This window comes from Peromyscus leucopus, chromosome 3, assembly GCF_004664715.2.
Source record: "Peromyscus leucopus breed LL Stock chromosome 3, UCI_PerLeu_2.1, whole genome shotgun sequence".
Taxonomy (NCBI): Eukaryota; Metazoa; Chordata; class Mammalia; order Rodentia; family Cricetidae; genus Peromyscus; species Peromyscus leucopus.
Window position 1 is genome coordinate 66,128,764 of NC_051065.1, and position 23,759 is coordinate 66,152,522.

Genomic DNA, 23,759 nt, shown 5'->3' on the forward strand with positions numbered 1-23,759 from the left:
TTTTTTTTTAACAGAACCTGATTTGAAAAAACGGATTCGTGTGCACTTGCTCAATGCCCATGGCCTGGATGAAGCTGGCATCGATGGTGGTGGTATTTTCAGAGAGTTTTTAAATGAACTACTGAAATCCGGATTTAACCCCAACCAGGGGTTCTTTAAAACTACTAATGAAGGGCTTCTCTACCCCAACCCAGCTGCTCAGATGCTTGTGGGAGATTCTTTTGCAAGGCATTACTACTTCCTTGGCAGAATGCTTGGAAAGGTAAACTTTATATAAAAATAAGGCTCAAAACAAAAGATGTCATTTCACTGTTTTTATAGAATTATGGTCTAAATTTCATTGATTATTATTATTCAAAATTGTTAAAAGTCATTTTGGTGATACCTAGCTAGTACTTATTTATATAGCAACTACAGTTCATCATCATATATTGCATGGGCAGTAGTTAGACTAAAAAAGTAATTGGTATAGTACAAAACCAGAAAGTACTATTTTAAAAAAGTACTATAAAAGGTTTTCTAGTAGCTACCTATATTTATTTTTGTTTGATTTCTGTGTGTGTACATGGCCATAGTTTGACATTGGGTGTCTTCCTCGTGTGCTTCCTATCTTTCTTACTCTTTGAGATAGGGTCTCTAGCTGAACCTAGAGCTAGTTGGTTCTGTTAACTGATCACCAGGCCTCAGCTTTCCCCTCCGCCCCAGCACTGGAAATAGATGCATGCTGCCATGCCTGGCTGTTTATGATTTTGTTTGTTAATGTGTATGCTAGGAAGGGAACTCCTTCTGTTTGCATGGCATGCACTCCATCTACTTAGCCATCACCCTAGCCCCAAAAGTAACGATTTTCAGTTTGTTCAGTGTGGTTTAGACATGTTACATGAAAGGGGAATATGGACCTGAATGCAGACTTAAGGTTTAGTGGTGAAATGTGCAAAGTGTTCCCTCTCATTCCAGTCATAAACAAGACAAGGGTACAGTGGGCCCTGGGGATCTACATTGTAATTGCTTTCCATAAGTAACCAACAAAATGTAGTTGTAATATTTACTGGTTACTAATGTTTTTAGTTTTTAGTTTTTATTTATTTATTTTTTTAGAGCTGAGGACCAAACCCAGGGCCTTGTGCTTGCTAGGCAAGTGCTCTACCACTGAGCTAAATCCCCAACCCCTTACTAATGTTTTTAAATGTGGAGCTTTTGCATACAAGCATATATTTCTAGATTACATTTATTTTGTTTGCTTATTTGCATTTTAAGTAAAAATGTTGGTTACTGCTAATTATGGAAGAATGTGTCTAGCAGGCTGTTTCAAGTAAAATCAGGAGCTGAAATTCAGGCCTATTGTGTCCTAAATGAGTGTATATTTGAGCTTTAATTTGATCCCAAAGACATGCAGTTTTGTAGTGGAAGGCATGGTGCATCTGAGGTATGTACAATGGATCTCTGCTACGAGGTTCAATATTTTTTTCAAGATTTATTTTTATTTTTAATTATGTGTCTCTGTATGGATATATGTATGTGAGTGCAGGTGCCCTTGGAGGCCAGAGGCATTGGATCCCTTGGAAGCTGGAGTTACAGACAGTTGTGAGCTGACTGACGTGGGGACTGTGAACTGAACTCAGGTCCTCTGTAAAAACAGCATGCTTCTCTTTATCACTGAGCCATCTCTCTAGCCCTGCCTTCAGGCTCTTAACTACTCAGTTCTAATTAGTATGATATAGGAAAGAGTTTACACCAACCTCTTGCTCAGAAACCCATTTTGAGTCCTTGTAGCTTGAGGAATGAAGATACAGACAGAGTACCCAGCCAGTTGTAGCAGGGCAGCTGAGGACGCAACATAGCTGAGGGAGAGGTGGTTCATCTGCCCTCCCTCTTCTTCTGGCCCACTTTCAGTTTAAGTTAGGCCCCCAGGCCTTTCCCTTTTTTTTGGAGACAGGGTCCCTCTACCTTGCCTTGGTGTCTTGGAGCTCACTGTGTAGACCATAGACTTGACCTCAAACTCACAGAGACCTGCCTGCTTCTAACTCCTAAGTGCTGGGATCAAAGACATGAGCCATCATGCCCTGCCTGAGTTATGGGTTTTAAAATATAGAAGAGAGATGTAGCATATTTGGTAATATAAAGTAACATTACAGTGTACACACAACATACCCACTAATGACACTTATCACCAAGCCTGATGACTTGAGTTTGATCTTTGTAATCGACATGGTAAAAGAAGAAAACCAACTCCAATAAATTGTCCCCTAACTTCCATATGCATGCCATGGTGTGTGCCTCCTCCCTAAATAAATAAATGTAATAAAAGGTGAATGTGTAAAACTCTAGTACTTTATCTGTCAGACAAATGCAAATTTTTAAAAAATACCATCTCCCCCAGTTAGAATAGCTACTATTAAAAGACATTGGCAGACATGGTGGCTCATGCCTATAATCCCAGTATTTGGAATGCAAGACAATTATTTTAAATTACCCCTAGCCTGGGCTGTGGTTGGGTGAAATGTTTATGAGAGAAGGAGAAAAAGAATTTTGATACCTAGTTAGTGAAGATGTGTAAATGGGCTCTAGCATAGTTTCTCAAAGAATAAGTAGAGCCCTTAGATCTGGAAGCTCAGTCTTATAAAGCCTAATATATTTCCAGAAAAAATGAAGTCAGCATGTCAAGTCCTTGTTGCCCATATTCATAGCTGCACTAATCATAATAGCTAAGATGTGAAATTTGCCTAGGTGCTCAACAGAGGAACAGATAAAGAAATTGTAGTATATGTACATGATGGAATAATATTCAGCTGTAAAGAATGAAGTCTTGCCATTTTCAGCAAAATAAATGGAACTCCTTTAATCCCAGCATTTGGGAGACAGAGGCATTTGGATCTCTGTGAGTTCAAGGTGAGTGAAGTAGTTGACACACAGAAAGACAAATACCACATGTGCACTCTGATATGTGAAAGCTAAAATCGAATTGTCCCAAATGTAGAGTCATGATGAATAGAGGTTGGGAAGAAAAGAGGATATGTGTAGAAATGTTCACACTCTGAACCCCATTCATTTTAGAGTGTGATATCACATGCTTTAATTTCAGCACCTAGGAGGCTAAGGCAAGAAGATTGTGAGTTCAAGGCCAACCTGAACAAGATCTTGTCTCAAAAAGCAAGGACTGGGCACATGGCTCAGTGATAGAGTGCTTGTACACATTGTTTAACCCCCAAGACTGCAGAAATAGAAGTGAATTAATTAAATTATTTTTAAAGCTACCTCCTTGAGAATAGTGGTTGATTTAGTTCCACAGAGTTTTCTGCATGGGAATTCCTAAGGGGTTTCTGAATTATCTGTTTACCATCTGATTTTAAGTGGTTAACTTTGCATCAGCATGTCTGCATCCAGATGAATGTACCCATACAGCACTAATAGTGTGCACCTGAACATTAAATCTGCAAGAGAAGAAAACTATCTATTGATTGATTATGGTATTTATTGGGTCATAATATATTTAAATTTTCTTAATGCATATGTTAGTGATTGTTTACTGTGATAAAGTGCACAAAGGTCTTCAGAGCAGCTTTGCACAGGAAGAATTACCTCCCGTCACTGGTCACTTCTCAGTTAAAAGTTCCATTAGCAGATGGTTCCTGCCTGGGCTGTGGGTCATGGCTGCACTTTGTTGCCTGTAAATCAGGCTCTAGACAGGGATAAGTAAACAGGCTGGGATGTGGTCATGTCATGTTGGACTTTTTTACAGACAGAAGCACCTTAGTCCATTTAAGCCAATTAAGTTCAGAATATTTATTGGAACAAATCCTTTATCGTATTTGAATCCTACTTGAAATTTTTCCCCTTGATTCAGAATATTGATTTAATTGGAACAGAATGCCTATAAATCAGATTATTTGTTAATACCATGGTCATATATTTGAAAATTTTAATTAGCAGATTGTATAACTTCAGCATGCTTTATAATTGTGTATTTCAGTGGAGTAAGTATGCAGTTAATGTATCATAAAGTGTGATGTTGACAGTTAGCAGTTGATCTTGACCTTTCTGGAAGCTGAAAGAATTTATTCTTATATGTCATTAGTGTCCCTTTTGAAAATGCTCTCTGGGTTCCGAGGTTTAAATCTGTAAAGCTTGAGATAAACATTAGGACCCTTACTTGCCTCATCCTTCACATGACATAGCTCCTCTCCTCTGCAGTCATCTTTGAGCCCTAAGCTTAGTACATGGTGTTCCCTGCCTCACCCATTGCCATCAGACCAAGGCTCTTATCTTCCTTAGACTTGTGGTCTTGACAGAAGTAGCACATGCTTCCTAAAACTGAGACAAAGCCTTTTACACAAATACTCATTGAAATTTAGTGACTGCCAGACATGATTGTGCATACCTTTAACCCCAGAACTGGGGAGGCAGAAGCAGGAGGATCTCTGAGTTGAAAGCTAGTCTGGTCTACATAAGCAAGTTCCAGAACAGCCAGGACTAAATAGTGAGACCCTGTTTGAAAAACAACAACAACAATTTAATGACCATGACTAGATGCACATGTGTTTTGTTCTTAAACAAGATCAGCTTCGAAGGCAGTGATAAGTAGGTGAGGCCAATCTCTGGGGTGAATTAGACCAGGTAAGGAACTCCTGATCTTGATTGCATGACCTGAAATGTCTTTAGCTTTGATGTTATAAATAGGTAGAGCAAGCACTCAAATAGGAAGTCACGGTAGAGATTGGTGACAGTGGATTTCAGCCCTGGTAATGTAGAGCTGAAAAGGAGTTTGTGCAAGGGCGTTATTGATGAATCAGGGGTAAAAGGAAGAGGAGAACAGAAGGGTGGAAGTGGTATTGGCTAAGCTAGGGAAGAAGGTTAGATCAGGATAACCAGTTATTCAGTTTAGATACCTGAGACATGCCTAGGTACTTTAGGTGGGCACTGTATTCAAGAACAAGGTCTGGACTGCAAGCTAGAGGGGATCCACACAGAGGTTGGAACTTGGGAGCCAAGGTCCATGGAGCAGCAGAATTCCACAAAGGAAAGAAAAAACAAGGAGTGTTCAGTGTCTCAGAAGCCTGATAAAGACTGTCTTGGGAAAGAAGGATAATTACTATGTAATGTTACTGATGAGGTGGCCTTATTACTTCTCATTGTGGACATCATTTTGGAATAGAAGCAAAGCCTTAGCAGATGGTCAAGGACAGTAGCATCACTGCAGCTAAGGTACATTCTGTGCTCTGCACCTGTGACTGTCATCTGAGAACTGTTATGGTCATTCAGCTAACAAGCAGTAAAATGAAGGACATTTTCATAAGCGATAGACAAGTAAACTGCTCCTCTTATTCTCTGCCTGAAGCACAGACCTGATGCTTTGAGGAAAGTGTTCTCTGCAGGATCCCATTGAGGTGTATTTAGTTCAGGTAGAGCTAAGTGCTATTTGCGAGCATGACTGGAGGTCTGTGGCTGGAAGAAACAGAAGGACAGCCAGGGTGCTAATGAGTCTCAATGCTTCTTCCAGAGTGTGTTCACATGTACAAGCAGAAAAACCTCAGTGAAGTTGTGGGATGTATGCTTCAAAGGGTGCTAAGATGAGTGAATAGAGCCTATATGGGAAAGAGGCTGGTATTCTCCAAGGATGACCCAGGAATAGCAGCTTTACCTGGGACTTGATAGATAGCTAGCCAGCCAGCCTGTCAGCTGCATTCTGCCAGTCCTCACAACATTTTCTGGACTGACCATGAGAGTAACTTCCCAGAGAAACATGGGTTGTCAGTTAACTGAGGTCTGAGAGTGAGCCAAAGTGGCCACTAACTATAGGGAGGCAAGAAAGGGTGAGCTGGGCCAGATGTGGCATCACCTGTAACTCAAGCATTTGAGAGGTAGAGGCAGAAGAATTGGGAGTTCAAGGCAGTCTGGGCTATATGAGACTCTGTGTCAAGAAACTAAAGAAGCCAGGCGGTGGCAGCACACGCCTTTAATCCCAGCACTCTGGAGGCAGAGGCAGGCGGTTCTCTGTGAGTTCGAGGCTAGCCTGGGTTACAGAGTGAGTTCCAGTCAGGCTCCAAAGCTACACAGAGAAACTCTGTCTCCAAAAACAAACAAACAAAAAAAAAAAAACAAAAAAACTAGCCAGCACAAGATTCTTGGGGTTGGGGATTTAGCTCAGTGGTAGAGCGCTTGCCTACCAAGCACAAGGTCCTGGGTTCGGTCCTCAGCTCCAACATAAAAAAAAAAGAAAAAGAAAAGAAACTAAAGAGAAAGAAATGAACTGGGTGCAAACAAATTAAAAGCACAGACAATGATTACAAGATCCCATTCTAAAGTCTGGACTGTTTAGAAAGGAAATCAGGAGGCTAGAGAGATGGTTCAGCAGTTAAGAGCACATACTGCTCTTGCAGAGGACCTAGGTTTGATTCTCAGCACCCACATGGTGGTTCATAACTATCTATAACTCCAGTTCTGGGGGATCTGACTCCTCCTTCTGACATCTAAAAGCACCAGGCATGCATGTGGTACACACATTCAGGCAAAACACTTAGACATGTTAAAAAATAAGACATGAAGGAAGGAAGGAAGGAAATCAGTCTGTGAGTGGAGACCAGAAGGGAAGAACAGGTGAAAAGGAGAAAAGGGGCCAGCGTTAGGGTAAGATAGGGAGTCGGACAGGGATTAATTAGCCTGGGCTGTCAAACCCAGAGGGTGAGGCGGCTCTGGGTGAGAGTCAGTACACGGTGGAATAGACTTAAAGACCAGGTGGTCATGGTAAACTAGTGAAGGTGGCAAGAACTGAGTAGCTAGAATGTTAGATCACGGCCATCTGGGTCACTGAAGTCACCACAGGTTGTCACAAGACTGTTGGAGTAAAAAGTTTTTGCTTTTTCATTTTATCATCCTTGTTATTTTTGTTACGTATAATGAGAAGGTGGACATGTGCCACAGTGCACTTTTGGAGGTCAGAGGCCAACTGTGAAAGTCAGTTCTTTCCACTACAGGTTTTGGAAGTGGGTCTTGGGTTCTCAGGCTTGCATAGGATTCACTTTTACATGCTGAGCCTAGGAGTGAAAATCTTGAATTAAAGAGGGCCTGACAGTGCTGGCAAGGTGCCATGGGCCTGGCCCAGTGCAGCCATCCCAAGGAGAATGTGCTCTGCAGGCAGCAGTGCCAAAGGGACAACTGCCTCAGATCTGACCTCAGGCCTTGAGATGTGAGAGAGACGTCAGGGCAGTGCAGCCCAAGCTGTCCACTGCTAAGAAGACCAGCACTTAGCTGGGCAGTAGTGGTACACGCCTTTAATCCCAGCACTTGGGAGGCAGAGGCAGGCGGATCTCTGTGAGTTCGAGGCCAGCCTGGTCTACAGAGTGAGATCCAAGAAAGGCGCAAAGCTACACAGAGAAACCATCTCTCGGAAGAAAAAAAAAAAAGACGACAACGACCAGCACTGGATGTGCATCAGAATCCCCAGTGATCCTTGAACCTTAGATGTGAAACCAGAACAGTCCACAAAAGAAAAAAATCAGGCCTGGAGAGACAATGCAGTGGTTAAGAGTGTACAGTGGTTTAAGAGTGCTTACTGCTCTTGCAGTTACCAGCACCCCTATCAGGTAGCTGACAAACCCCTGTAACTACATTGAGGTGGGAGGTTTGTGCCCTGTTTGGGCCTCCTAGAGTACTGAACTCACATGCACAAACCCATACTCTTAGATACACGCATCTACACAAGACCTGAGTAGATTAATTTTTTTTAATCATTTGATTTAATCAAAACTTAAAGCAGTTGTACCTCTAAGAATATCAGTAAAGATCTCAAACTGTTCTGTTTGAGTAACAGAACAGCCAGGCTGTGTTAGTTGCTTCTCTAGTTACACCTCTACTGGGTCACTACTGAGCAATTGCACTCATTGAAGCTAACATTCATACAGGCAATAAAACAGGACTCTGGTGGATGAGACATGGCTGGGGACCCAGTCCCAGCTCTAATTTAGTGTCAGGTAACTGTGTGGGCCTAAATGCTACAGGAGTTGGCTATGACTGAAAACCAAAGTTTTTTGTTGTTGTTGTTGTTGTTGTTTTCCAGAGCTGAGGACTGAACCCAGGGCCTTAGGCAAGTGCTCTACCACTGAGCTAAATCCCCAACCCTGAAAACCAAAGATTTTAAATGAATCTTTTCATTGTTGTTTTATTTTGTTTTTTGTTTTTCGAGACAGGGTTTCTTTGTATGGCCTTGGCTGCCCTGGAACTCTCTCTGTAGACCAGACTGGCCTGGGACTCAACAGAGATCCGCCTGCCTCTGCCTCCCAAGTGCTGGGATCAATGGCGTATGCCACCACTGCCGGCTTAAATGAGTCTTGGTGGCATGCACAATTGTAGGTAACCTGAAAGGGTCAAAAAAGGACAAGTGGTTTTACAACCAAGCTCATAGAAGCAGCCCTGGCTGTAAAATGTTGTCTGACATAGTTGGCAACTAATAAGTGTTTTAATGGATGTTGATATTGGTTCTACTTGGGCCCCTATATCAGAGACAAGGTGTATGTCCTGCAGAGTAGGAGCTTATGGCTCCAGATCCTTATGGGCTGGCCAGTCCAGTTCCTACTTCCAAAGCTCAGTTCTAGGGTGTGTTACTCTGGGTATGCGTACTTAACTCAGAGCTCTGTTTTGTTTTTCAAACTATGTGGTTAGCATGATTGGAAATAATTAAAATTATTATCTGCTTGCTCATTTAGGATGACTTTAAAGCAAGACATCATCTCCTATAGTTTTTAGATTAAGTTATAAATGTTCACTTTAGAACTACCTGAAGATTGATAGAGATGCATTTGAAAAGCATTATTTTTTTTATTGATTCTTAATGTAGTAAATTACCAAAGTTATTTGGCAGCAAACAGAAGTGGCCTGTGCTATGGCTCACATTTTTTCTCCTGATAGAGCCACAATTTGCATTAATTACATTGAGACTGCACTCACTTATATTAAAAGGCTTCTACTATAATTAATCCTTTTCATTTCAAACCGTTTTGGCACAATTTCTGGCTATAAACACTCATAAAGGACAGATAGCTGGAAAACACAGCACAGGGTTTTCTGTATACCTATCTTTTTTTCCTGTGACAGGTAGTTATTGATACGTTTCTAGGAACAAGTGTGGTGCAATGGGCTGGAAAATGCTAAGTGGATTATTTTGCATAAAAAATAGACAGTTTTAGAGTAGTATAACTAACCTGTATTTAGAAAATACCTTGATTTATGCTTACATTTGTATCTTAGTTGCATACATTATGGAAATTTAATTTATAATCCATTTAGCTGATGCAGTCATAGTTTTCAGTGCTATCATTTATTAGTGCTTGTATATTAAATGCTCTAAAGGTTTAAACCTGCCTTATGTAAAAAATTATACCTATGCATTTACATTTTATGAGTCACAGTGGGATTTCTGCTTAAAATTCAGGTAGCCCTGATATATTTAACGAATTTCTCTGGTTTATTGTTACTAATGCAGAAATGGCAAACAATGACCTTCCATATTGAACATCCAATGATTTACATTCCAGCTTACTTTCAAAGTCCACTGTATAAATGAGGGCTTTTTCTCAACACCTGGGATCAATCATGAAGCTTTATGCAGAATGCTCTCCTTGGCTTTGAACTCATCTTTCATGTAGAAGTAATGGTGCTTATAAGTACTCCAGGTTAATTGTATTAACCGTTTTTTTTTTGTTGTTGTTGTTGTTGTTGTTGTTGTTGGTTGGGTTTTTTTGTTTGTTTTTGTTGTTGGGGGTGTTTGTTTGTTTGAGACAGGGTCTCACTATGTGGCTCTGTCTGTCCTGGAACTCACTATGTAGGTCAGATTAGCCTTGAACTCAAAAAGATTCTGTTGGGTTGTTTGTTGTTGTTGTTGTTGTTGTTTTTCTTTTTTCTTTTCTTTGGCAGGGTTTCTCTGTGTAGCCCTGGCTGCCCTGGCACTCGCTCTGTAGACCAGGCTAGCTTCAAACTCAGAGATCCACCTGTCTCTGTCTCCAAGTGCTAAGATTAAAGGTGTGTCCTACCACTGCCCATGTATTAACCATTCTTGAGTGAGCTGTGACTTTTTGGAACAACTTCTTTATATTATCAGTAAATACTATGTGGGTAGTTGCAGTTTTATTATTCATTCTCTCATGTTCTGTGTTGTCAACTTTTTAAAAATTGATTGGGAAATGATTCATCTTCAGATTGGCTATATATCACTAGGGCATGTACCTTGTTTTCCCTAGCTAAGGTTGACAAGGTCTTTCTAGGGAAGACCTCACCTCTGGAGAGGTGCATTTTAGACTGTCTGGTAGTAGCCTTCTGAAGCAAAACACCGGTGATATTCAAACTGTTTACTTTGGGAGAGATGTTTCCAACCATTTTCTAGAGTCTTTCAATCCTCTGAGCTAGTGAATTTTCAAATTGTGATCCTCTCCCAATATCTGAGCACACTCTGTATCTAGGCTTCACAATGTATGTTTGAGAGCTAATGACATCATAGAGCACAGTATGAAACAGGTGTATGAAGGCTGTGGCTATATGGGGAACTGAGAGTGGGTGAAGGATGACTTACCTCTTAATGTCTTACTATTGGGTCTCATATGAAGTGTATGATGTGGCTGGTGATGGCCCCTTGGCTAGGAGAGCTGGGTAGGGGATTGCTGTAGAACATAATTGCCCATGAAGGAAATTGTTCTTTGTTTTTGTTGTGTCGTCCCCGCCCCTGCCCCCGCGCGCGCGCCCCCTCTCCCCCAGCTGAGGACTGAACCCAGGGCCTTGTGCTTTCTAGGCAAGCACTCTACCACTGAGCTAAATCCCCAACCCCTGGAAATTGTTTTTTATTTGGGCATTGCCTGGACATGCAACTGCCCTGGGAGGTGGGGAAAGAGCACAGACTCACCATGAACACTGATCTCTGGGTTAGACATATCCCAATAGAAAAAGCATGTGAAGGAACTCAGATTTCTGTGGCTCCATAGGAGTCAGTTTCTTTTTCTTTGTTTTTGTTTTTTTGGTTTTGGTTTTTCAAAACAGGGTTTCTCTGTGTAGCTTTGGCATCTTTCCTGGAACTCACTCTCTATCCCAGGCTGGCCTCGAATTCACAGAGATCCACCTGCCTCTGCCTCCCAAGTGCTGGGATTAAAGGTGTGCCACCACCGCCCGACAGGAGTCGGCTTCTTAGCACGTTAGGTCTTGAGGAAATGAGTCGGTCATGGCCTGCTCAATGTGATGCTTGAGTTTTTACAGGTGTTTAAGAGTAGGCTGGGAGCTGGTGTGGTGCACGTCTTTAATCCCAGCACTCGGGAGACAGAGCCAGGCGGATCTCTGAGTTCGAGGCCAGCCTGGTCTACAGTGTGAGATTCAGGACAGGCACCAAGAAACTACACAGAGAAACCCTGTCTCGGTGGGGGAAAATAGTGTTTAAGAGCAGCAGCCAAGTTTTTTACTAGAAGACTTGACAAAGATTACAGTTTCCAAGTTTGCCTGTCAGAATAAGACACTAAGAATATGGGGGGGGGGTGTTTTGTATGTTTGTTTGTTTGTTTTTTGTTTTAATTTTATTTTTGTGCTTTTGTGTGTGCTCATCTGCCATGTGGAGGTAGAGCTAAAGTTCTCTCATTCTACCATGTGATCCCAAAGATCAGGCTTGGCAGCAAGAGCTTTCACCCTCTGAGCTACCTTGCCACCAACTTGAAAAATGTTCTTTTAAATCTGACCACACATTTCTGAGTCCTTATTGCATTTTACAACTGTGGGCTATTGGAATATTTACTGTATGGCATGAATCTCTGACCTGATATTGGAAACCTTTACATAATTTTACTTTCCATCTCTGCTAGGGAATCTCTGGAGATCTACATAGTAACTAACACTAATTAATCCAATAGTTTTCAGCTTCCAGCCATGGTGAAATGCTCCATTGCCTCAACCACCAGGGCCAAGATTAGAAAGCTGGCAGTACTGACAGGTGGAAGCATGAGGGCCAGCAGGAGTCCTCACACATCACTGGTAGAGGAAAAGTGCTAGCATTTTAGAATTCTTGGGGCAATGTCTTCCTTGTGCTAGCCACCTCTATGCTGTTTTCTGCGCCTAAGTGTGGTGATGTATTGTGTACGCCTGAGGATCAGAAGACAGAGCGAGCCACTAGATTAGACATAGAGGTCAGGCAGTGGTGACACACATCTTTAATCCTAGCACTTGGGAGGCAGAGATCTGTCTAGATCTCTATGAGTTCAAGGCCACACTAGGCTACATGAGATTGATCCAGTCTAAGAGAAAAATAGAGCCAGGCAGTGGTGGAACACATCCTTTAATCCTGGGAAGTGATATGGCAGGGCAGAGAAAGGTATATAAATCGTGAAGAAACAGGAACTCACTCTCTTTAGGCTGAGGATGTTGTAGAGGTAAGAACTAATGGTTGGCTGATCTTTCAGCTTACACCCTGGTACCTGGCTCTAGGTTTTTTATTAAAAGACTATCTAAGATTCGAGCAACACCTAAGTATATGTTCATGAAAGTTCAGAAATGAAAACACCACATATGTCCTCACCAAGTAAATAGGTGAACCTATCACGCCTCAGTAAATGAAAGAATCTCCAAAACCTGATATGTGCTATCTTATAAGAAGTCTTAGATTTGGTGAAACTCACTGTAGGAGAGAGCAGACTAAGGGTAGATCTGTGGAGGGGGTCCCCTAAAGTTACTTAGGTATAACCAAGTAAGAAATTTATCAAATAGTCGTGCAAGGTTTGTCTATCAATTATACCCCAGTACAAAGCAGAGAAGACATATTTCTTATTTCTCTTTTTTCCTTTTTAGGAATGTATATGTGTGTATCTATGTGAACATATGCCATGTGTATTCAAAAGCTCACAGAAACCAGAAGAGTATATTAGATCTTCTGGAGCCTAAGTTACAGGTAGATGTGAGCCATCTGATGTGGGTGCTGGGAATTGAACTCAGGTCCTCTGGAAGAACAGCAGTCTTCTGAACTACAGAAATAGAGTGAGCAGCTGTGGCTGATGTGACCAGGTCTGTAACCTCCAGAGAGCTGTATTCAGGCTTTAGTACTCCTTGTCTGTGAATGTGCCCTCATTTGGAAATACATAGTCAAGTTAAAATTTGAAGTCATGCTGAATTAGAAGAAGTCCCAAAATCCAATGACCAGTATCTTTCAAAGATAAAGGAAAGATGTAACACAAAGAAGACAGACAGTGAAGACAGCAGGTGCAGAGGCAGGAAGTAGAGAGATGCTACTGAAGCCATGGCTGGTAAGGGTGTCCAGAGCTGCCAGGAGCTTGAAGGATCCATCTGTAGAGTTGTGAGACAGTACTCTGCTGTGTTTGAGTTTCCTGTTTGTGGTCATTTGGTGCCTAACATACTACAAACCCTAGAGCGCTCATGTCTGGCTCTTTATGGAAAATATTTACTGACCTGTTTATTGTGGCATAAAGGACTTGGCTCTTAGAAATCCCATTTGGTATTAGCACTCAGGTTTCAGCACTGGCCTGGCATGTGGTAAATGCATTGGCCTCACTTAGATTGTCTCATTATCATGGAGACAGAATCTACTTCTCAGGACCTCTGTCACCGCTGAATCAGCCTAAGTTCTGGTTATAGGAAGCATGAGAATAATGTTGAATGTTAATCCCTGTCTGCCCTCTGGTCTGTCTGAAGGCTCTGTATGAAAACATGCTGGTGGAGCTACCCTTTGCTGGCTTTTTCCTGTCTAAGCTACTGGGAACCAGTGCAGATGTGGATATCCACCATCTGGCCTCGTTAGATCCTGAAGTCTACAAGAACCTGCTTTTCCTCAAGAGCTACGAAGAAGATGTGGAGGAGCTGGGACTGAACTTTACCGTTGTGAACAATGACCTGGGGGAAGCACAGGTGAGCTGGGGCTCATTTCATCCCGTCTGTGGGACGGTGTTCCTCCTACTGCCGTCACCATGGCAGTGTCCTCAGTTGGAAAAGACTTTTGGTGGGGACTTGGCAGCCACAGCAACTCAAGCGTTCGGCTCACTCCTGTTCTCAACATCTTTGCAGGGACAGCATGCCCTGCCTGGCAGTCCTTCCCTGTCTGAATTGTACCTTCTAGCTGTGCTGAAGCCGGAACTTCTCATTTCCATGCTGGGGAGTGACTGCCAAACCTTCCTTCCCTCACATCTGCCAGTTGCTCCTGCTGCTTTCATCCTATTGGGGGAAAAAAAGGCCTAAATTAGTGTCATCCTAGGTTTTGATGTTGTTTTTGGTTTGTTGGGCTTTTGTTGTTTGGTGTGTGTGTATACTTTTGTGTGCATATGTATTTTTTATGAGACAGAGTTTTGCTATATAGATGAAGCTGCCTGGTCTCAAACACACAGATCTGCCTACTTCTGTCTCCTAAGTGCTGGGATTAAAGATGTGCCACCTCATGCCTGGTCCAAACTCACTTTTTCTTTTCTTTCCTTTTTTGGCAGAGTAGTGGTGAGACAGGATCTCACTGCATAGCTCTACGTGTCCTGGACATCATTACGTAAACCAGGGTGGCCTCTACCTTGGATCCACCAGCTTCTGTTTGTCGAGTGCTAGACGTGAAGTCATAAACCATCACATCTAGCTCTAGACCAGTTTTTTGTTTTGTTTTTTAGTTTTTTGAGACAAGGTTTATCTGTGTAGCCCTAGCCCTGGCTGTCCTAGAACTCACTCTGTAGACCAGACAGGAACTTACAATGTAGCTCTGGAAATCATTATGTAAACTAGGCTGGCCTTAAACTTAGATCTACCTGCCTCTGCCTCCCAAATACTGGGATTAAAGGCAGGAGCCACAGTCACCACCTGGCATCCAAACTAGTTTTCTTGATACCAGCTCTATCATTATAGAAGTCACATTTCATGAAACTCATTCCCTTGGAGTAAGTAGATTAAGAGTTAGTAGGCATCACTGTAGCCATTTGCAGGATATTATGTTTTCCTAGGAAGAAACAGAATTGTTTTCTGCCCAATCTTGGCATAACAGCGTACTATCCTGTCTTTTGTGGTATGTGTTAAAATGTTTCCAGAACTTAGAAAACTCCTTAAAATGCTTGCAAAGCTGTACATTACTGATGAGTCCAGTAATCCCAGCATCTGAGACACTAAGGCAGCAGAATAACAAGTTCTAAGACAAGCTGGGCTATATCCAGAATTTGTCTCAACAAAGAGCAGAAAAATATGTCATCTTCATGAGTGGATCATTACTAGCCCCCAAACCAATTGTGAGCTAAAACACAGATTATAAAGTATGAAGTATTAACAAGCGTGACTTATAAGTTGTAGGTGGAAAAGTTAGAACTGGAACCCAGGCATGTGCTAGGCAGACACTGTGCCTCCAAACAGCATTGTTAACCCTTGGTGTACAGCAGAAATCTTTTTCTGAATTCAGTAATTAGGTTAGTAGCGACTTTAAATTTTGTTTTTCTTTTTTTGTTGTTGTTGTTTTGTTTTTTCAAGACAGGGTCTCACTATGTAGCTCTTGCTGTCCTAGAACTCACTATGTAGACCAGGCTGGCCTCAAACTCAGGGATCCACCTGTCTCTGTCTCCTAAGTGCTGGGATCAAAGGCATACGCGACTACACATAGCAATTTTTTTTTTAAATTTACATTGTTACCTGTTTCTAATGTAGATTTTCAAAGGTCATCAGTGTATGAAATACAAGTAAAGTTCTGGAGTATATTCACATAGTAAGGTGACTGTAGAGAATTAGTCACTATGTATTTTAAACATCTAGAAGAAAGGAATTCATTTGCTTTTATCATTGAAAAAAATGATAAATGTTAGTGGATATGTGTTTAACCTGATTTAAATATAATGCAGCATACATCATGACATCACATCACATAGGAACCCATAAATGCATACAGTTTTTGTTTTTATGTATCAGATGAAAAATAAATTTAGAGGGTTGGGGAGAAATTTCAGTTCATAAAATGTCTGCTGCTCAATAATGAGGACCCCATTGCCCACTTAGAAAGCCAAGTGTTGTGACCTGGAAACATCCTGAGTGTGTTCTGTGCCAGGGTTCCAGAATTCACCAACCAATCACACCTAGGGAATAAGCTGTAATCCCAGCACAAAGAGGGCAAGGGGCAGGGTTGGCTGGAAATTGAGGTTTGTACCATCATAAAAATGTTTTTGGGCTGGAAAGATGCCTTAGAGGTTAAGAGCACTGGCTGCTCTACTAGAGGTCCTGAATTCAATTTCCAGTAACCAACCACATGGTGGCTCACAACCAACTATAATGAAATCCAGTGTCCTCTTCTGGACTGCAGGCAGAACACTGTTTACATAATAAATAAATAAATCTAAATATATATTTTTTAAAAGGGGGTTGGGATTTAGCTCAGTGGTAGAGCTCGTGCTAAGGCCCTAGGTTCGGTCCTCAGCTCCAAAAAAATAAAATAAAATGTTTTCACTGTACAGCCAGTGTGTATGTTACTGCTGCCCTGTATCTTGGTAGCATGATCTCTTAGTTAAGGTTTCTGTTGCTGTGATAAAACACTGACCAAAAGCAACTTAGGGAGGAACAGATTTATTCATCTTATATCTTGTAGTCTATCATCTAGGGAAGTCAGAACAGGAACTCAAGTAAAGAACCTGGAGGCAGGAGCTGATGCAGAGGCAGTAGAGGCGTGCTGCTTCCTGGCTTGCTTCTTGTGGATTACTAAGCCTGCTTTCTTATAAAACACAGGACCACCAGCCCAGGGACGACCCCACCTAGTGTTTTAGACCCTCTCATATCAATCACTAATTAAGAAAATACCTTATAGGGCTAGAGAGATGGCTCAGAGGTTAACAGCATTAACCTCTTCCAAAGGTCCTGAGTTCAATTCCCAGCAACCACTTATATAGATCTAGAATGAGATCTGAGGCCCTCTTCTGGCATGCAGGCAAATATGCAGACAGAACACCTTATACATAATAAACCTTTCAAAAAAGAAAATACCTTACAAGCCTGTCTGATGGGAACATTTTCTCAATTGAGGTTCCCTCTTTCCAGATGACTATCCTGTGTCAAGCTGATATAAAAACTAGTTGGCACACTTGATTAGTACTGTGAGGTTCTCCCTGAGGCAGCTGATGGTGGCATAGAATTTTCCACTGAGTTAAGAAGTGATAAATGGTCATGTAGAAATTACTAACCAAGGATCTGATTAGAAGAATACGGAAGTACAGATTTAAGGGACTTCTGCAGAAGTAGATAGAAACAGGCAGCCCTCTGTGCCGTGTGCCACTACTCTTCCTCTGTAAAATAGCAGTTCTAGTCCCAGAGTATTCCTTTTATTTGAGCAATATGCCTGTTTGTTAGTACACTAATGAGCTTAAGTGCCAGAGGGAAATAACCTACAAGGACAGCTTCCTTGTGCTGTCTTTTTATTATACTGCTGGGGGTGGAACCCAGGGTCTCGTGATGCTGATCATTTCCTCTACCACTAAGCTATGCCCAGAACCTTCCTGTTCAGTCTTCAAAGGGTGTCTTAATGTGCCTGTCAAACCTAGAATTGTGGCACATTTGGGTGACTTTTAAATAAGCATTGATATTTAGATTTAGTCTAAGAGGGGATTTTAAATTAAAGGTAGTATCACCATTTTATTAAGTTACTAGAAATTCCACTGTTGTCTTATTAGGCAAGATAATTGGTGATCTTGGAAGTACCTTTAACTGAAAACTTGATTGTTTCTTTGTCTTCACATCATACAATCACATCATCTATTACCTCCCTTAATCCATTTAAAGGAAGCAGTGTTTTTATATATGGAAATATAATAGCCAGCCTCAGGAGGCCTGGTTAACAGATGAACTGTCAGCTGAGTACAAGCAGAGGAATTAAGGTAATGAGCAGTCCTCACTCAGCCCAGAGACAATGGCTTGAAAGCCCATTGTGAGATTTGATGGGTCCCAAACTGAGAAAGCAAATTAGTAAGAGAGATTGAATGTCTAAAATGTGAAATATTGCAGGAAGGAATCAGCCAAGTTTAGCACTCAAGTTTAAAGCTGCATAACTTTCATAAAATGGGAATTAGCAGACTACCCTGCCTGCCCTCCAGTAAGTACCAGATACAGGTTGATTTAAGTAAAAGTTCTTCACCTCACACTGAAATACCCTTTATGTAAACTCGGGGGTATAAAAGCCACTACTCAGCTCATAGTATGTTCTTGTTATGCTGGAGACTTAAAGGAGCCATGAAAAAAAGTAGAGCTGGGGTGGTGGTGGTGCTAGTAGGTCTGTGATCTACATTATAAGCACCCTATAGCCAAAGCTTGCCGCCTGCTTCCCCAGACACTGAGCCCATTTTAAACCATCACTCTTAGTTCACTAGCAGAAGTGCCCTTGCTAATATGGATACACAAAAATGCTTTTGCTCTTTTGTTGTGTGCCTACACCCCTGCACTGCCAGTATGTGGCCCAGGATGGCCTTGAATTAGCCTTTGGCTTTCCAAGTGCTGGGATTATGTGTGCAGCCCTACACTTGACTATTTTATTGTATGTGCTTTGTCCATGGCATAGGTAACTTCCACTGACCCCAAAATGCATTTCTTTTATGTTGTTATAAACAAGGCATTTCAGAGCATGCTCTTGTAGCTGATGGTACTGCATCTCTGGTGACCTGTGGTGGTCTTTTCTATATGTGAAAGTTCACACGGTCTCAGCACCTACTGCTGAGGACTCACTTGGAGGCGGGCGAGAGCTGCATTCTCACTGCACTACTTTCATAATGGCCCTGCCATGACAATTCCAGAGCTGTTCCTCAGTCATTCTAAACTTAGAGACATGGTGTAGCTGTGGGGGGGAAGGGGGGTGCATTTTGTTTTGTCTTTTTCTTTATTTTTTTGGTTTGTTTTAAATTTTGTTTTTAACAGAGCTTTCACTGTATAACTCAGACCAGAAATTTTCCTGCCTCAGCCTTCCAAGTGATGGGATTATAGGCATGTCAGTATATCTTATTCCCTTCCCCCTCAAAAATTATTTACCACTGTCCTTAAATCAAACATTTTTTAGTAGAGACAACATTCTAAAGATGTGAGGGGAAGTATGATGAGTATTTATTATCCAGAAGGAGTACCTTGTTCTCTCTGGGACTAAAATGATCTTCTGATTATAAGTTTGCCCTTAATGACTCTAATTTTTTTAGATGAGGTTGTTGTAATTTCATTACTGCATGATTCCTTAGTGCTGGGAGCGGACAGGATGCTTCGTGAGGAGAAAGGCAGAGGTGCTGCCTGTTGCCGGGGCTGTCCTGTGAGCTGGTGCTGCTGTTGTATGTTGGACTCCTGTGCCTGGAACTTTGGTTTCCCCATTGTCACACCTCTCGAACTCTGTGCTCTCTGTTCACAGGTGGTGGAACTAAAGTTTGGAGGGAAAGATATCCCAGTAACTGGGGCCAACCGCATTGCCTACATCCACTTGGTGGCTGACTACCGGCTGAACAAGCAGATCCGACCGCACTGCCTAGCTTTCCGCCAGGGCCTGGCCAACGTTGTTAGCCTAGAGTGGCTCCGAATGTTTGACCAGCAGGAAATTCAGGTGCCATGGCTACTACTTTCAAAGACCATTGTCTCGGGAAGTAAAACACTTTCTGAGAACTCTCCCTTCGAGTTTACAATTTAACCTTTTCCCCCCCACAGGTATTAATTTCTGGTGCACAAGTTCCCGTAAGTCTGGAGGACCTAAAATCCTTTACAAACTATTCAGGTATGTGACACCACATTCGAGTGTACCTTCCCCATAGGTCAGCTGTCACCGTAACCTCTTATATGGGTAGTGTGCTGAGAGACACATGACACTGCTCCATCCCTATCTGTCCACCTTACTGTTAAGAACTCTTCTCAGGGCCGGGCGGTGGTAGTAAAGGTACATGCCTTTAATCCCAGCACTTGGGAGACAGAGGCAGGCAGATCTCTGTGAGTTCAAGGCCAACCAACCTGGTCTACAGAGCGAGTTCCAGGACAGGCTCCAAAGTTACACAAAGAAACCCTGTCTCAGAGGGAAAAAAAAAAAAAAAAACTCTTCTCAGTCATTTGCAGAGCTACCAGCAAGTACAAGTGTGAGCCTGTTCTAATTTTTATACTGTTCTGTACATTGTGTATTTTCTTTATGACCTACCTTTTTTTATTTCTACTCATAGACATTTGGTTGCTTCCAGTTTTGCTTTTAAAGGGGATGATGTGCTGGGAATGGTAGTGCATGCCTTTAATCTCAGCACTTAAGAGGCATAAGCAGGGGGACTTCTGTGAGCACTAGACCAGCCTGGTCTATATAGTTAGTGAGTTCCCGGACAGCCAGGGCTGTTACCCAAGAAAACCTGTCTCGAGGGAAAAAAGGAATTGATCATTCCACGGACAGCATCAAAAAATATAGACCACAAATGAACCCAGTAATGTAAGTAAGCACAGGGCATATAAAGAAAACTGCAAAAAGAGTTATAAGAAACTAAGGGAGATCTAGCAGAGCACACTTTCAAACCCAGCACTCAGAAGGCAGAGGTAGGTGGATCTCTAAACTGAGTTCACCGCCAGCCTGGTCTACTGAGTTCTAGGATAGCCAGGGCTACACAAAGGAACTAAAACAAAACGGGGGTGGGGGGGTGGATTAAAGGAATAATATCTAAATAAATGGAGAAACTATTTTCTTTGACTGGAAAACTTATATTGTTAAAATGGTAATTATCTCCAAATTGACCTATAAATTCAATCTAATTGTATTATTTTATGTGTCTGTTTTGCTTGCAATTTATGTCTGCATCATGTGCATCCCTGGTGCTCACAGAAGCCAAAAGCATTAGATTCCCTGGAGCGAGAGTTATCAACTGTTGGGCTGGAGAGATGGCTTGGTGGCTAAGAACACTGACTGCTCTTCCAGAAGTCATGGGTTCATTTCCCAGCACACAACTGGCAGCTCACAACTGTAACTCCAGTTCCAGGATTCCCCCTTCTGGTATCCATGGGCACTGTATGCACATGGTATGTTGACATACCTATAAGCAAAGCATTCATATACATCAAATAGAGTTACCAGCTGTTGTGAGCCACCATGTGGGCGCTGGGAACCAAATCTGGGTCCTCTGCAAGAGCAGCCAGTGCTCTCACTGTTCAGTTCCCAAAACAGTTTTAAAGAAGAAAATAGTTTGCCTGATTTAAAAATTAGGAAATGCCACAGTGGCAGTGAGTCAGTTGGCGTGGAGACATACACTCACTAACCAGAGTTCACAACACATACTGGTGTTCAAGGTTGTCTACTTTCCCAACAAGCACCAAGACAGTTCAGATGGCTTGGGGGTATCTTGTCATTAGGGTAAATGAGCTGACTTTACACCATTTCCCAGTAGTAACACAGAATAGAATGCCTATGGGTATGAGTAAAATCTGTGAAACTTAAAATGAACAAGAAGGACAAAGTCTTCATGTATTTGGACTAGTCAAAGTTTCAGTTAGAACACAAGAAACTGGATAGATTGGACTAACTCAAAGTTGCAATCTTTGGTGAAGATACTGTTAAGAAAATGAAGTAACCAGACAGTGATAGCACATGCCTTTAATCCCAGCAATTAGGTGCCAGAGGCAGGTAGATCTCTGTGAGTTTGAAGTCAGTCACAGCTACACAGAAACACTGTCTCAATAAGTTTTATGTGCACCACTTAGTATCATATCCCCTGGAACAGGAGTTATAGGCAGTTTTAAACAGCCATGAAGGATGCTAAGAATCCAACCAGGGTCCTCTGGAGGAGTAGCTAGTGCTCTTAATTGCTATACCATCTCTCCAGCCCCCTCTTAAAAATTTTTATGGTGCGCGCATGTGTGAGTGTGTGTGTGTGTGTGTGTGTGTGTGTGTGTGTGTGTGTGTGTGTGTGTGTGTGTCTAATATGTGGGACCCAGGAATCAAACTCAGATCATCAGGTTTGCTGGTAAGTGCCTAGACCCACTAAGCTAACGTACAGGCCCCAACAGGAATGAATCTTGAGCTCATGGTGCTACGTGAAAGAGACCAGACCAGAAGGACAGATACTGGATGATTCCACTTTTGTTTTGTTTTTGAGACAGGGTTTCTCTGTGTAGTTTTCGAACCTGTCCTGAATCTCGCTCTGTAAACCAGGATGGCTTCGAACTCATAGAGATCCTCCTGGCTCTGCCTTCCAAATGCTGGGATTAAAGGCGTCCACCACCACCACCACCACCACCACCACCACCACTGCCCGGCAATGATTCTACTTTATAAGGCACCTAAAAAAGGAGTACAAAAAAAAAAAAAGGCCGGGCGGTGGTGGCGCACGCCTTTAATCCCAGCACTCGGGAGGCAGAGCCAGGCGGATTCTGAGTTCGAGGCCAGCCTGGGCTACCAAGTGAGCTCCAGGAAAGGCGCAAAGCTACACAGAGAAACCCTGTCTCGAAAAACCAAAAAAAAAAAAAAAAAAAGCCTTACAGACACATAAAGGAGACTGAACTTGAGATAACTAATGAGAAGGAGATAGGATAGGGGTCCTGTAAGAGATGAAAGTGATAGCTGCATGGAAAGGTGAATGTAATCAATACCCTTGAACTGTCACATAAAAGTGGTTTAAGTGGTGAATTTTATGTTGTATGTTTTATCACAAAAACAAAAATTAAATTTAAAAATCTAGGGCTAGAAGGATGACTCAGTGGGTGAAATGTTCTTGCTGCCAGGCCTGAGAACCTGATTTTGGCCCCAGGGATCCACATGGTAGAAACAGAACCACAGACAGCATACTAATAAATATACAGGAGAGCTGGAGGAATGACTCAGCAGTTAAGAGCGCTGCTTGTACTTCAGAGGTCCTGAGTTCAATTCCCAGCAACTACATGGTGGCTCACAACCATCTGTAATGAGATCTGGTGCCCTCTTCTGGCCTGCAAGCACACCTGCAGGCAAAACACTATACATAATAAATAAATCTTTTCAAAAATAAGTAAATATGGGGCTGGAGAGATGGCTCAGAGGTTAAGAGCACTGACTGCTCTTCCAGAGGTCCTGAGTTCAATTCCCAGCAACCACATGGTGGTTCACAACCATCTGTAATGAGATCTGATGCCCTCTTCTGGCGTGCAGTCATACATGCTGTATACATAATAAATAAATAAATAAATCTTTAAAAAAAAAAAAAAGTAAATATGTAAATATGACATTTAAATTAAGAAATCCAAGCTAGGTGTAGTCCTTAGGAGGCTGAGGCAAGATGATTTCTGTGTAGCTCTGATTTAAGGCAAATCTGAGCTACAAAGTGAGACTCTTTCTCAAAAACAGAAATTGGCAGGTAGAAAGGGAAGAGAAAGGAAAGGAGGAAAAGAAAAACCCAACTTGGGTTCCTTTGTTCTGTTAAATGGCATTTTGTATACACCATCTGTGGAGTTAGAGGTCAGAGATGGCTGTAGGATCTTTGTGAGAAAATGGAAGTGTACTAAATCTAGATGTGTTGGTGATTCTAAAGTTACTAAAAATCATTTAAATTTGCATATATATTTATTTATGTGCATTTTTTCTTCTGTAGTTGCTGTTGCTTTAAACCTGAACTTTAATCTCACATAAAAGCAAATAATGCCAAAAGTCAGTGTCTGCACTCTCAAGTCATATGTTTAAGAAAATGCCATTATTCTGACCTTTCTTTGCCAAGAACTTGCCCTAGGTTGTTTGACCTTCCTTGACTTGCACTGAGAGCTTATACCTTTAAGGATCTCAGCTATTCCAGTAAATAGATTTAAAATATTACCATAGTCATTTTGGTGCCAATTAATGCACTTAA

At 41.9% G+C, this 23,759-nt stretch overlaps 1 protein-coding gene and 1 non-coding gene across 2 annotated transcripts in view; both read left to right on the forward strand.

Annotated features, from left to right (window-relative positions):
* The window catches only part of Ube3c (ubiquitin protein ligase E3C), a 111,986-nt gene that overhangs the window by 69,762 nt on the left and 18,465 nt on the right, over nt 1–23,759 (forward strand). Inside the window, exons 18-21 of the mRNA XM_028864189.2 lie at nt 15–262; nt 13,663–13,875; nt 19,343–19,531; nt 19,633–19,699. Coding sequence (XP_028720022.1) covers nt 15–262; nt 13,663–13,875; nt 19,343–19,531; nt 19,633–19,699 — 717 coding nt within the window. The remainder of the gene's footprint in view (nt 1–14; nt 263–13,662; nt 13,876–19,342; nt 19,532–19,632; nt 19,700–23,759) is intronic.
* Nucleotides 6,128–6,202, forward strand: Trnag-acc. Its single transcript has one exon. It is a non-coding gene; the product is annotated as a tRNA-Gly (tRNA).